Below are 14,678 nucleotides of genomic sequence, written 5' to 3'. Positions count from 1 at the left end.
TGTGCTGAGGCTCTGATAGTTTGAGTCGCCCGCAGAGAGAACCAGATTCCCTTTTTCTCAAAATAGCTAGATGATATGTTTGAATGTACCCTCTTTTGAGGAGACGGGAACTTCCCACATGCCATTTAATGTGGGAGTGCACAGAAACATATGACATTGGTAAAACCAAAGAGGTTTAGAAAGGGGATATTTCCTTTTTTCCTGTATTTAGTGTAAAGAGGATGTTTACATTGTTTTCTAAGTGGCATTTTCTCTGCACAGTTATTCAGGTGGGATGTTTTACAAGAAGACATCCTGTTGTTGGACATGTTCTACTTGTTTTGCCTGTAACTTAAAGGTCCAACATGGAGGGGAAAACGTGAATCCAGACCCAGTTGTTGCAGGAGTAGCACGGGTCATTTTTGGGGAGATCGGAGCCAATGTGGACCGTGGGAAGTGAGCGGTGAAGCAAGAGAGAACATGGCTGGAAATTTTGCGTTTGAGCGAATAAACTGGTGATTTATTTGTTGCGTAACTTGCGTACTTCAGCAACAGGACTCCAACTCTTCCATAGTTATTTCAACCCAAACCACAATCTTTCCCCAAACTGAACCCAGGAGTGTTGTTGAATAAACCTAACGGAGTTGTTTTCTGTGAAGATGGAAATTTATTTTGAGAAGACTGGATGCATCTTAATTGACATGTGTTGCTGGCTTTTGTAAGAACACTCTTCAGAGCATCTTTGCGTAAGGTGTCAGTGATTGAAGTACAAGTTTCAGTTTGTGCAGAAAACTTAAGAGCGACAAAGGATTCCCTGGTTTTGTTTTTTGTCCCTTTGTAGACCAAAACAACGGTGCATTCCTTCCCCCCAAAAAAACTGTTTCTTAACCTGGATAACCTGAATACGAGCGTGTAAATGTTTGTGCAAAGATGTGAGAGCTTCAAACAGTGCAAACAGTCGGTGACTCACAGTCAATACGACTGATATTTGTCAAACAAACGCTCTACTGTTCGTCAAAGTGCATCTTTCAAATCCGGCGCTCTGTTTAACCTGTATGTTACCTCGATGTGTCCGGACCTGCATGCAGGTGACTTTTACTGAAAAGGAGTGAACGCGGCCGCAACTTCAAACACACTCTCTCGACAAACCTGGAAAGTAGTCCGAGGTGCTGCCTCGTGACTCTTTTGTACGCATACTCAGTTTGGGAGGTGTCCAAGTAGAGCTTCTTTAAATACTTGTGGTGCTCTTTTTACAAGCGTTAAGGGAAAAATAAAAACAATGGCATGCTGTGCAACGAGTCAAGATAAAAGGTCAAAGCTCAAAAGTGGAATTTATGCATCTTGTAATAGTTGTTTTGTGTGTGGAAGAAGTCCAGTTTGGTGTGACCAGTAACAAGTAAAAAGAGCGGAGGTGGGTGATTGGATTACGCCGCTGTGAGGGAAGTAGCAGGATGCCAGGGGAGCTGTGAACAGGTTACGGCCTGTCCTGCGTTTAGAGAGCCGGATCAGAGCTGACATGAAGGAATGTGTCTCCATGTAGAGCGTGAAATCACCGCAATGCAATCCGCTCTTTAAATTCAAACACGATGACCAAGAGATGGGAAAAAAAAGGGCTCAAGTTTGAGTTTGAAGTCGTAATGTTGTGACTGTGGTCGTTAAGGTCCAGGTTTGTTGAAAGAGAACAATAAGCAGACGTCGGGGGAGACTTTGAACGTATGTTTCTTGAAGATTCAGGCCGGGATTTGTTAGATTCATAGTTTGATGGATTTCCTCACAGTATGTTGTTTATATGTCATTTGGAAATGTCCTGTTTCCATTTAGATGCAGTTAAATCATATAAAACACATCAAAGATTCCACTGAAACTGTTACAGTTTCATATGCAGATGTTATTCTGCAAAGTCCTTATTGAATATACTGAGAGTTTTACCATATAAATATTACAAATGAACAAGTTGCAGGTTTGATTTAGCACAAAATCATGTGACCACTCCTGGTTATTCTCAACTGAGACAAAATTCGAGTTGCATTCAAAGTTGACATATTTAAAATTGTAGTATAACATACAATTAATATCCAGAAACTACAAAATTCATGCATTGATCCCAAAACAATATTCAAAGTGTAATTCAAAGTAAACCTTAACAAAAGGGAGATAAAGTAAAGTTACCAGGTGGGAAAAAAAACATACTGTAATAAATTACACTACATATTATACAACATACTTTAACATAACATTTTCAGTTAAAGCCTGCAGCATCAGTTCTACTTTTGTTTTGTCTTTTAATTGAATAAAACTGCAGTTAAAAGCTCTGAGTAAGGCTATTAAATGGACCTTGAGTCATAAGGAATACATAACATGTTTTCTTTCTTAGTTTACAAAATGTTTCGCTTCACATTTCAGCAACATTATGAATATTAACAAACCTTTAACAGCCTCAAAACTCCCTGGAGGCTTAAAGCTTTCACGTCCGTATCAGACAATCATATTAACAAACAAAGCCAGAGCAGTAGTGATAATATTGAATGTAAAAGTTTCTCTTTCCACCAGACAGGATGGGAGTCCTTCGAGGAGACAAACTGCAGTCATTGTGGCGTGAACCCTCCTGACCTCGGCTGCCTGGGACTCGACCTCTCACCTCCCGGCTGACCCTCAGTGGCTGCTGTGGAGTCGATTGTGGGCTGGAGGCGAACCCCTCTGGTCAGGAGAAATGAATCCTCCACATGCGGCAGGAGGAATGTCACGGTCCAGGCAGCCCGGAGTTGCCCCGTGGGAGTTTGGGAATGCGGGCACCTGTGAAATTCCCTTTAGTCTTTTCAGTGGAGGCGTCAGCGTTATGACCTTAAGTGCATCTGCAGACGCATCCAGTAGAGAACGAGAAGATGTTTGAGTCAATGAGGTTTTTTCCTCTTTCAGTTTGAAATGGATGTGAATTACTTTCAGCGACTGAACGTAAAGCAAGAAGAGTTGAGTTGTGTTTTCATCACCTGTATCACAAACTAGCTGCAGCCATGCTAGCAGCTCTGTGAGGTATGCTAGCAGCTCTGTGAGCTACGCTAGCAGCTCTGTGAGCTACGCTAGCAGCTCTGTGAGCTATGCTAGCAGCTCTGTGAGCTACGCTAGCAGCTTTGTGAGCTATGCTAGCAGCTTTGTGAGCTATGCTAGCAGCTCTGTGAGCTACGCTAGCAGCTTTGTGAGCTATGCTAGCAGCTCTGTGAGCTATGCTAGCAGCTCTGTGAGGCTGTACATGTAAACAAAAGAAATCCAAACAATGTCTGAAGAAAACTCTTCTGTATTTCTCAGGTGTTCAGTGTTACTCTGTCAGAAAAGCATAAAAAGAGACAAACTCAATCTGTGGATTTTGTCCCTCATCACTTCCTGTTGCACACTTCCTCTGGAAACAAGTAAGGAAACAATCTTTTAATGGCTGTTACCAAGCAAAACCGGTTTAATTGTTCATTAGGACACCTGATATACACATACTGTTGTGCTCTTGTGCTTTGAGCGTAATGCTAACATCAGCATGCTAACATGTTGACAATGACAAACACATGCAGGTGTATCGTGTATCGTGTTCACCATCTTTGTTTAGCTCTGAACACAAAGTACAGCTGAGGCTGATGGGATTGGTCATTAACTAAATTATTGGACCCGATGATGGACTATGAAAGGTTAATAACCGTGTACAAATGGCAATTCATCAAATAGTTGTCGAGATATTTCAGTCTGGACCAAAGCGGTGGGACGAACCAAACGACATTTCCATCCGTGGAACCACGCTGCTTCATGCACCAATTACTAAAAAACACTCAAAGTATTTCTTATTTTAAGCTGCTGTGAAATATAATCTATTACTGTTTCTGTCTGGAACAGTTTTAACAGAGAAGAAATGTAAGTGTGTGAGCATGAATTAAATGTAAGTGAGTGTAAATGAATGGATGTGTAAGACGGGATGAAAGGCACGAAGTGTTACAGGAAACACACTGGGTCCTTTAAAACACCTTATAAACCACATCCAACATCATAGCAGAGTCTTTATCGCCTTCAGACTACAGTGTGTTTTTTCCATATTAGAACAGTGGCTGGAATTTAAAGAGCAGAGTCTGTGAACTTCACAGGACGACAAAACTGGACCCGTTTGATGTGCTGCACAGTCGAATCAGTGTCAGCAGAGCCTGCAGCCCAGACAACGTGTTGGTGTCACATTTCATAATCTCTGTGTGCAAAACCTTTGAAGCAGCGTGGTTCCACTTCCTGAATGACAACAGAGAAAGAAAAGGCAGAAACAGTTGAATGCACTCAAACAGGCGGATGCATTCAGAAGGAAAAATAACTCCAAAAAACCTGCCGCACACTACCTGCATAGTGGAGCATTTAGCAGCTGAAGAGCCAGATGTTTCACTCAGAATCAGAGCTGCCAGAAGATCTTTACTAAGATGTTCACCCAATAAAGTATATAGGGTTAAAATACAACAGCAGGTTGATCTAACCCCAAAATCAAATGGTGAATTTTGTGAAAAATCGCACCAAAAGCATGAATTCAGACACGTCACCTTATATACAGTTGTGGGTGTGTGTGTGTGTGTGCGTGTGTGTGTGTATGTTGTGTGTGTTTATTTGCACCAGCGCAGAAGCTTAAAGAGGAAGCTGTAATCTAAGGAAAACCATAAAAAAGATGGTGGCGATAAACATAGATTGAGAGAACAACAACAGTAGCTGTGGTGAGAGATGAAAGCAGCTGATGGGAGCGTGAACATTTACAAACTGTTTGACTTCACGTCATAAATCATCATGAGTCACACACAAGTACAGAGACGAGTTAATAGGCGTTTGTACAAAGGAAAGTCACATGAGCACTTTCAGTTGCTGCACCGACGGTTCGTATACATACAGCCAATATTTTTCAAACTTAAAAGCCGCACTGTGTCTTCACATCTCTCCGCTATGAGCAGCATCCCGCTGTGTTGTATAATACATCATGTTGGGCTGAATCCTTTCCCTGGAGATGCACATTCACTCGTCACAATGGTGGAGAGTGCATATGTGTAGGACCGCGTTGGAGGTATTTGTACTTTACTCTGAGTATTTCACTTTTATGCTACTTTATACTTGTACTTTGTAGTCGTATTACGTTCATTTGGCAGCTATAGCTACAATTCAGATGAATATTTCACAAAAAACACGTGATAATAGTAATACATTATTCACAATCAGTGTTTTCTGAGCCGTTAGAAGTTCCACCAAACAGTTCTTCTCGAAAATTAACTTTTAAAAACTGTTCAAACGATCCAACATTTCATTAAAAAGTCAAAGATTTTTGTGTAAAACCTTGTTTTTCTTCTTGAACTAAACTTTCACAACTTTACGAGTAGTTTTTCTTTGGATTACATTTTGCTGTATAAGCTTTTCTCCAGTTGAAAATGTGGGACTTTTATTTGTGAATATTCTCAAACTGAATATTCTTAAACTGAATAGCGGGCTGACTCCGTCCTCCGGCTGATTAAGCGAGAGAGTGCCACGTCCTTCAGGGGACAAACACGACTGGAAAGATTTAAAGGCGCCGGGTTCAATCCATACTTGATGGATGTAAAGCAATGAACATGTCAAAAGACTGAATGGGTTCATTTTAATATTCATCAGCTGACCGCCAGCAGTAGAGTTCAGACAACATGAAACACGAGCGCAGCCGCTGATGAGTTCATTACTGGGTGAGTTAAGGCTCGTGTCCGTACCCTGAATTATAATCAGCAGGTCATAAAATCTGTCCTCCCTCGTGGTCAGGGACGACTGAGTCCTGATGTCCTTTTTTCTCCCGTGCCCTCGAACCTCCCTTCAAAGCCAGACAGTCTCAGCTTGTCGGCCAGTGGCCATTTTAACATAATATTATTGCACTTGTAATAATATTTCATCCTGTGTAGTCTAACTCTCTCACAGTATCCTGCTCAGACTCACCATGGCTCCAGTGGAGCGTAAACCTTAGATATTATTCTGTGTTTTGTTTATTGAAAAACTTATTTTCGGACTTTGGAAAGAGTAGTTTGAGAAATTAAAGTTGACTTTAACTGCATCTCAATGTCAGCGCAGGGGAAAAAACATAATATGTTAAAAAAAGAGGTAATTTTAAAGTATTTCATTAACAAACAAAGATCAATTAAAATTGATTTAAATTGAATCAAAAGAGAAATTCAGTTGTGTATTGCAGTTAATACAATACAAGTAAAACAATGATGGAAATAAAACAAATACATATTAACAAAGAAGAAAATGTACTGTAGGTAGAGTGATAATACCTTTTATATCTCTTTTTTGACCGCTGACCGCCGTTTGTGTCGCTGTCAAGTGACCCAGCGTCAAGTGTTTCTGGTTCACGTGCAGCGAAGGGACTCTTCACGCATGAGCGCGTCAACGGTTAATTACATTTTCTGTCCTCAGATCTGCCGACAATCGGTACCGAAGAGGACACAAGCGGTGTCTTCTGATGCTCAGGGGGGGGTCAACATGTTATGGATTTTAAAACAGCCGATAGAGTCACACGAACCCCTTCTATTGACCTTCAAAAAAAAAATACATGTTGACAAAAACACCAGCGTCCTGCAATTAAAAGGCCTCTGAGACTCAGTGACTGCTGCTGACGGAGTTCAATAATTGTTCCCCTGGCATATAAACCGTGTAATTACCTCACGGTGATGGAGGCGTCTTCTCTCCGCAGGGATGTCAAGACTGTACATAAATAGTCCGTCCCTCCTCCTCCTCCTCCTCCTCCTCCTCCTCCTCCTCCTGCGGCAACAGCTGCAGCTCTCCAGAGAAACACCAGAGTCATGATCCTGCTCTGCGACTGCAGCCCTTTTCCTGACACTTTGTCTCAAATGTAAACAGGAAGTAGGAGCACAAGGCAGAAACTGTGCCAGGAAGTATGTCGGGAAGTGTCGAGGCCACCTTGATGGAGGTGGGGGTCGGAGGATTTGGCTGTTCGACACGGCGAATGAGAGGGTAATGGAGATGTTGTTGTCGTCTTTTATTCTTCTGAACATCATCTAAAGATACATGGGTTGATATTCGTTGCAGCAGCAGATTTCAATGGAGTTGTTTGTCTGGAAGTTTGCCAGTTTGGATGTTCTAAAAGATCTTTTTACCCTACATTTTTTCTGATCCGGTTAATCTGCACTAGCAGTGAGTTAGCGCAAAGCTTTTGTTTAAATAAACAAAAGCTTCATGCTAAACAAAGGTGTGTTCAGCCAGGTGTGTTCTGATCCTCTTGTAGCCACAGCAAATTCTCAGCATGTGCTATTGACACACATTTGACAACTGGACAGTTTGTGCGGTCTGTGTTTAATTGCCCAAAAAAGTCAATGTGCCAAATGTACAGACATTAGCTGTAACTAGCTGACAAAGTACACATTATCCAGGTTTCCATCCATTAAACAATTGGTGAAGAAGGCCAATAGCAAAGCATCCTGACTGAGACGGAGAGGGAAAATGGAGGAAGCCATGTCCTATGAGACAGAGACATGTGTTATGAGACAGAAGTACAAATAAGTCTTTTGAATAAATTTGCAGTCACGTTAGCTTGTAAGCTTACTTATTAACTTGGTTAAACTGACCGTTAGCAAGCTCACTTGCTCAAATAACCTTTTTTTCCAATTCCTATTATGTCATATTGAAGTGAGAATAAAATGTTAGAGGAAGTTCAAGGTCAAGTTTAAATAGATAGAAGCAAAGGGGAAGCTATTGTAACCGACTAGTGCTAGCATGTCTGTAGCTGCTCGCTTGTTAGCTATTAGCCAACAAGCTAACTAGCCCTCTTATCAATCAACAAGCTTCTTGAACCACATATTTTACAAAGCACAGATTAATCTAGTGGAACTAGCTTCACAAAACAGAGTTGCATTATGGGAAGTGTAGGACCTTATATACAGTCCATGGTAGGATTTAGGGCTTTGGGAGTATGTATATGTCATAATGGACGCCTGGTTCTCATCCACTGCAAATGATATTACCTAAGAACAGCATACCGGATGTGTTCCAGGTCTGAATTTGGATGTTTCTGTTTTAATTCATTTAACGTAGACTTTCTTGCTTATCTTTTTCTATGGTGACATTGTGTTTTTTTGAGGAGTTTATTCTTGCTAAAGGCTTTAAAACTGGATGAAGTCTCAGACTTCAACGTTGTGTCCCTCTTATTCATGGTAAGGTAATTGTCGTGTTACCGGCTAAAGGCCAAAACAACGTGTCACAACTGGTTAGAGGAAACGCTTTGATGTCACATCTGACTGCGCAACCAGAATAGCGCCACACGCATGCCGATTACACAAAGCGCTTCGGGGCTTCGCTACTATTTCCCGTATTATGTAACCACTGTAATTGACGCACATAAATAAGAAAACATCCATACTGTGACATTTTGTTTCTGCAGCAGTGAAGTAAGATTGTTTTCATTACCAGACGACGATCTGCTACACACTGCCGAATTCATATGAACTCAATCTGAAAGGAAACATGTTCACACTGAATGACAGCGGAGACTTAACCTTCACAGAGGCGTGCCCGGGTCGTCGCCCCAGGCTCTGACCCGGATGTTATCTGGTTGTTTGTAGTGAGCTGCTGTTCTTCAAGATCCTCAGATATCAGCTTTTGTGTGTCGGACGTGCAGCTTCTGTCAAACTGACACAGTGTTCGTCTCCATATCCGCTTTGAAGACACTCAGATACCTGACAGGACCTCACACGAGATGGAAAGTACCCAAATCCTGCGCAATTTCCATTTTATGCCACATTATACTTCCACTCGACTACATGTCAGAGAGGAATATTGTGCTGTGTACTCCATTATGTCTATCTGAGAGCTGTGGTTAGTTACTTTGGGGATTCATTATTATTTAACTTAAAAAATGTATGATCAGCCTCAAATTATGATGGTTTGTCACACACTAAACTGTCCAAAACAAAGTGAGTTAAAAGTAATAATGTATATTTTATATCACACTCTGAATCCAGTATAATAAGTAGTGTTGATACCTTAAATACATTTTACTTTTGAATGTAACACTTGTATACTTGCAACAGAGTAATACACTTAGTTATCTACCAGAAATGAGTTTGTTCTTCTTTCCTACCCCATTAGTCACGACCCTCTTCTATGCATTTAATAAAGTAAAGATTGTGACTTATACTTGTAATTCATTCTTTCTACAATCCTGTATGAACACTTTTACGTCAGTAAAGTATCTAAGTACTTCTTACACCACTAGAGCACAAACTCCAGATGCACACAAGGATTAATTTGCAGCTTAATGTTATCACTCGTCACATTTTAGGCTCAGACAAACCCACATCCCATCCCGTCCCTTCCCTTTTCCATGTATCCATTTCCTGTGAGGAGATTTAATACGTACAAAACTGAATCGCACATTGTCTAAACACACACGCACACACGCACAAACACACTGCCAAGCTCATTCTGCTGAGATAATGTTTAAACTGGTGGGTGTGCTTCATGTATTAGTTCAGGGACTTTTTTTAGGATCGGATGTGTGTTTCGCATCAGATGACACACTCCAAAACAAAGCGTGAGATCCATGGAAACGGCTGCAGCGCTCATTGAGTTCAGTTTAAAGTTTGGAGACCTGATTAAACCTCGACCTCCTGCTGACCCGAGGCCTTCTGTCGTCACGCCACAGAGCACATACAGGATTCCCCCATTGTAGATCTTATACATAAGGGCTGATAAATGTGACGATAAGCAATGTATTTATTAGGTTTTATTCATGAGCAGCTCTTGTTAAAGCAAGTTGTGAATGCCACCATTTTTATAGCTTATACATGCAGTTATCGTTGTTTTCTTTTGGATTCAACGCAGGCTGTTTTTGATGGTTTTTATTAAACCAGAGGAAACCTTTTTAGCCTTTTTAATCTGTTCTTTCTGCGTTTGATGGCATCGCTCTCTGCTTTGGGCCTGATCCTGAACCAGCCGACACGCTGCAAACCCAGCCGTGTTTATATACTTCAGGGAGCGTGTGCTGCTATTTTAGTATCCTGCATTCAGTGAAAGAAGGACGTCTGCATCCAGGCGAAGACAGGAGACAGAGCTTTTCTCTCTGGCACGACCACAACGGTTTCCTGACAATGTACCTGCTGCAGACTGGAGGGGAGACACAACTACAAACCTTTGTGTTCATTCTTTATTTGTGTTTGAGCCGCCGGGCAATTATTTGACCCGCGAGGAAGTGACACGCGTGCTCGTGGATGTAAATAAGGGTGAGCAGAGGGTGGTGGTTGTGGAAGGAAAAATATCATTTTGGTGGACTGTAATCATGATGGAGAAACAATTAGTCACTAAACAGTCACAGTCTGATGGACGGACAGATGAAGAAAGAGCGATTATAGCTGCAATATGGCGCCAGACTAGCACATTAGTCATGAAGGTAGAAAAAAAAGAGGTGAATTCAAAGGTTTCCTATTTGTTCAGGTAAAAAAACAGTTGTTTTTTTCTAACTCCCTTTGAATGTGACTCAACTGTTCTGCTGAGTTTGATGCATTTCCAATGGGAGGGTGTGTAGTTTGTGTTTGATAGACAAATATTTGATTAATAAAAAATCAAAAATAAAAGGAAAATACATTTTAAAAACACAATTGATCAAATAATCACGATTGTAGAAACACAGTCCTGTGCAACAGGGTTTTTGTTTGCAGAGCATGAAAGATTCTCCTTAGTTGACTTCATGTCTTGAATCAACTTCCAAATCTGCCAAAAGTATGAAGACTTTTAATTCAATTCTCAAGGTTTTGAACTGCAGCATGATTGTCACGACATAACTTGAGACCAACTGGACTGATCTGCTAAATGTTGTGAGTTGTTGTTCATGAGAAGGAAAGTTTCAGAAGGAAGGCAGACAGAAAAGAACACAACTCATTGTCCCCGGTCTCCTGATGATCTCCTCCAGCATGTCAGAGTGATGAATAAATCATCGTTACAAGCCCAAACAATTTCAATCTCTTCATCTCCTTTCTAGGTTTTAATGGTCTAACCACACGGAGGACACTGAGGGGACACGGCGGCGCAGAGAACAAGCGCCGCCTTGTTAAACGCTCAAACTCGCACCTCGTAGGCGTCCAGTAGCTCAGTGAGCGAGGCCGGATCGTATAACGCCGCCTTGTTTTTCTCATGGATTTTTGTGGTTTTGCGCAAGATCCCTCTCGGCCACCGGCCCGGGGATTTAAATAATGAGGAAGAAAAAAAAAGACCTCCATCCAAAAAAAAATGTCTCTGGCTCGTCCTGCACACTGAAGAGCCGCTCGATTCTTATATATTACAACTTTCAAGCAGAAAAGGCATTTTGCCAATTGAGTTGATATAATTCATCATTTGTTGGAGCACCCCCCCTCCCCTATTACCATTATGAGATGGAAATCCATCTCTATTTTATGCTTCTTTGTACTACTACTCTTCAATATTTGGAGATAAATGGTATAGATTTCATTTAATAACATTAGTTATGCTGCATTTCTACTTCGGGGAAGTCCTGGACACAGAAAGCAACAGAGTCCTCGTTAGCGTGATCATTTTCACCTGAGCTTTTTCGTGTCTGCTGCAGGAGGCCTGAAGATTAAAGGGTCAGCGCCCACACAGGTGTTTCTAGTTACGTCTGATTAGACCTGAACCAGGAAGAGAGAGGGCTCCCCAAAGATGATGCAGTATCTTGACTTTGTACTATTGCTACTTTTGCTTAAAAGTAGAGGATCTGAATACTTCTTTCACTGCGGGTTGTATAACATATTGTCATAGAGCTGAGGACACCTTAACTCCTCAATAAGCTTAAAACCTGGTCAAATAAATCATGTAATATTGTATATTCTGTATCTACTTGCAACTCAAGCAACCAAGTGAAATATTTAGAATTAAAGACACCTTATTTGATGGCTGCACCATTCCAGGAAGCAAACAAATATTCAAGATATACATCGCCTTATGGACATTTTTACAGACTTCATGACATATTTGGTAGCTTTGGAAATAAAGACTTACTATAAAGTCCTGCGGGTTCAAGTTTTTTTTTAAGAATGACATGCATTTGGACGACGTGCTTCTCCCAAACAAATACCATTAATCACACTTTCGCTGAGTGACAAACTGGCTCAATGTAAATAGTGAAATGTCAGCATGCAGCTACATTTTTTTTCATTTTCAGAGTCAGAACACCAGCACATGATGGATGTGGAGACGGACAGGAAGGTGAGTGAAGGTAAATAATGAAACCCGGCACTCTGCAAGATCGCGTGCCAGTTGGCTTGAGACGGATCTGCAGCAGCAAAGAAATTTACGGTTTGTACAAACGCTTCTGTTTACAGGGCGGCGATGGAGGTGGTATAGTGATTAAACTGGAACTTTAACAATGGTTTCATGTTTTTGTTAATGAAGGTTTCAAATTTCACTCGTAAACCACACAAACAAAATTTTTCAGCTTTCATTTTCAGCCAACTTTAGTCGTGAGAAGAGTGTTTTCAATGCCAGCAGCTCTGTCAGGCTGCACTTAGGCCCTGTGGTCATTTCAGATAAATGCTAATGTCAACTTGAATTGAACCAAATCTCGTGGCAATCCATGCAAGTCTCACCAACATATTTCACTCTGAACCGCCAACATCAACATCAAGGTGGCGCTAGAGTTAAAGTCAGAAGATCACCAAAGTCGGCGGCATTCATTGTTTGTGGTCCAAGAATGTCTGAACCAAATTTCATAGAAATCCATCAAAGAATTGTTGAATTATTTCAGTTTGGACCAAAGTGGTGGACCAACAGCCAACGTTAGCATGTCAGTCATGCTAACAGCCACGTTAGCATAGCTGATGGAGAATTCCTCTCGACGAATGAGGCTTAATTACATTAACACACAGAAATCGAGATTATTCCTTCATTCCTGCAAAGATTTTCCAAACGGTTAAAAGTAAATAAACGAAGACAATGGAAAACCTCACGGACCAGAGCGAGCTAAATGAACAAGAACAGGAAACCGCTAACGCAGCAGCGCCGCCATCTGCGTTCACTTTACATCGCAGAACATAAAAAACGGGCGACTGCCCATCCAGCGCAGATGAACGTACGCGCCTGGTGAATCAAAGCCTGGCTGCATCTGTACACACACACACACACACACACACACACACACACACACACACACACACACACACACACAATTTCAATCTCACTGCTCTATGTTGTGGAAACAGAAGGGCCTGCAGTGGGCCGGTACAGCGGGGTGAGACCCTGCTGGGTGAGTCCTTGGTGGGTGAGTCCTTGGTGGGTGAGTCCCTGGTGGGTGAGTCCTTGGTGGGTGAGTCCTTGGTGGGTGAGTCCCTGGTGGGTGAGTCCTTGGTGGGTGAGTCCCTGGTGGGTGAGTCCCTGGTCGGTGAGTCCTTGGTGGGTGAGTCCTTGGTGGGTGAGTCCCTGGTGGGTGAGTCCCTGGTGGGTGAGTCCTTGGTAGGTGAGTCCCTGCTGGGTGAGTCCTTGGTGGGTGAGTCCTTGGTGGGTGAGTCCCTGGTGGGTGAGTCCTTGGTAGGTGAGTCCCTGGTGGGTGAGTCCTTGGTGGGTGAGTCCTTGGTAGGTGAGTCCCTGGTGGGTGAGTCCTTGGTGGGTGAGTCCTTGGTGGGTGAGTCCCTGGTAGGTGAGTCCCTGGTGGGTGAGTCCTTGGTGGGTAAGACCCTGCTGGGTGAGTCCTTGGTGGGTGAGTCTCTGGTGGGTGAGTCCTTGGTGGGTGAGTCCCTGGTGGGTGAGTCCCTGCTGGGTGAGTCCCTGGTGGGTGAGTCCTTGGTAGGTGAGTCCCTGCTGGGTGAGTCCTTGGTGGGTGAGTCCTTGGTGGGTGAGTCCTTGGTGGGTGAGTCCCTGGTGGGTGAGTCCTTGGTGGGTGAGTCCTTGGTGGGTGAGTCCCTGGTGGGTGAGTCCTTGGTAGGTGAGTCCCTGGTGGGTGAGTCCTTGGTGGGTGAGTCCTTGGTAGGTGAGTCCCTGGTGGGTGAGTCCTTGGTGGGTGAGTCCTTGGTGGGTGAGTCCCTGGTAGGTGAGTCCCTGGTGGGTGAGTCCTTGGTGGGTAAGACCCTGCTGGGTGAGTCCTTGGTGGGTGAGTCTCTGGTGGGTGAGTCCTTGGTGGGTGAGTCCTTGGTGGGTGAGTCCATGGTGGGTGAGTCCCTGGTGGGTGAGTCCCTGGTGGGTGCAGGAGGTGGAAACACCTTCCACCTCCTCCTCCCTCCCTCAGAGAGGTTAAACTCTGCCACACAGAGCACAAGCAGAAGGCCACTCAGGCTGTAACGACTGATCAGAGATGCACTCAGGAGACCGGCTCCCCTCTTAACCCCCCACTCAGGACGGGTGTAACTCCCACGGAGGAAGCGGGACGCCCCGGGAGAACAAATGAACTGTAGCTTTACATTTGCCACAACACACATCAGGTGCCGCTGTTCATTTCCTGTCACCTGGCACATAAGCCGCTGTTTTCTTCTTTTTTTAATCTTCTATTTTTAAAAAATCCTATTTCAATGTGACTTTTCATCTTACCTGATGTTTCTTCTCTTCATGCATTTTCATGTTTCATGTAAAATCACTGTTTGAGTTGTTGAAACTTGCAACACATTAAACTTTCCTTCAGCTGTGAACATGAACTAAAGCGAGGGCAAGAGGGACATCTGCTGGCACAGACTGGAACTCTTCATAATGTG

The 14,678-nt window shown here is 42.9% G+C and overlaps 1 protein-coding gene across 1 annotated transcript; it reads right to left on the bottom strand.

The window, feature by feature from the left end:
* Positions 1-11,464: 11,464 nt before the first annotated feature.
* On the bottom strand, positions 11,465-14,138 carry LOC137787826 (salivary glue protein Sgs-3-like). The gene is made up of 2 exons (XM_068580563.1): positions 13,236-14,138; positions 11,465-11,497 (listed from the first exon to the last, which is right to left on the bottom strand). The coding sequence occupies exons 1-2, from the start codon at positions 14,136-14,138 to the stop codon at positions 11,465-11,467; spliced, it is 936 nt and encodes a 311-aa protein (XP_068436664.1).
* Positions 14,139-14,678: the final 540 nt, after the last annotated feature.

This window comes from Clinocottus analis, unplaced genomic scaffold (assembly GCF_023055335.1).
Source record: "Clinocottus analis isolate CAN_PGR_092001 unplaced genomic scaffold, fCliAna1.0.p SCAF_17, whole genome shotgun sequence".
In the NCBI taxonomy this organism is placed as follows: Eukaryota; Metazoa; Chordata; class Actinopteri; order Perciformes; family Cottidae; genus Clinocottus; species Clinocottus analis.
The sequence above is the reverse complement of the archived record's forward strand: the minus strand, read 5'-3'. Positions and strand labels throughout refer to the sequence as shown.

What these genes read in the sequence shown, in the direction of transcription:
- LOC137787826 (XM_068580563.1), bottom strand. Translation starts at nt 14,138, where the DNA reads ATGGACTCACCCACCAAGGACTCACCCACCAAGGACTCACCCACCAGA. An exon ending in CCAAGGACTCACCCAGCAGG is followed by an intron (nt 11,498 to 13,235) that starts GTCTCACCCCGC and finishes TTCTGTGTCCAG; the next exon opens with GACTTCCCCGAAGTAGAAAT.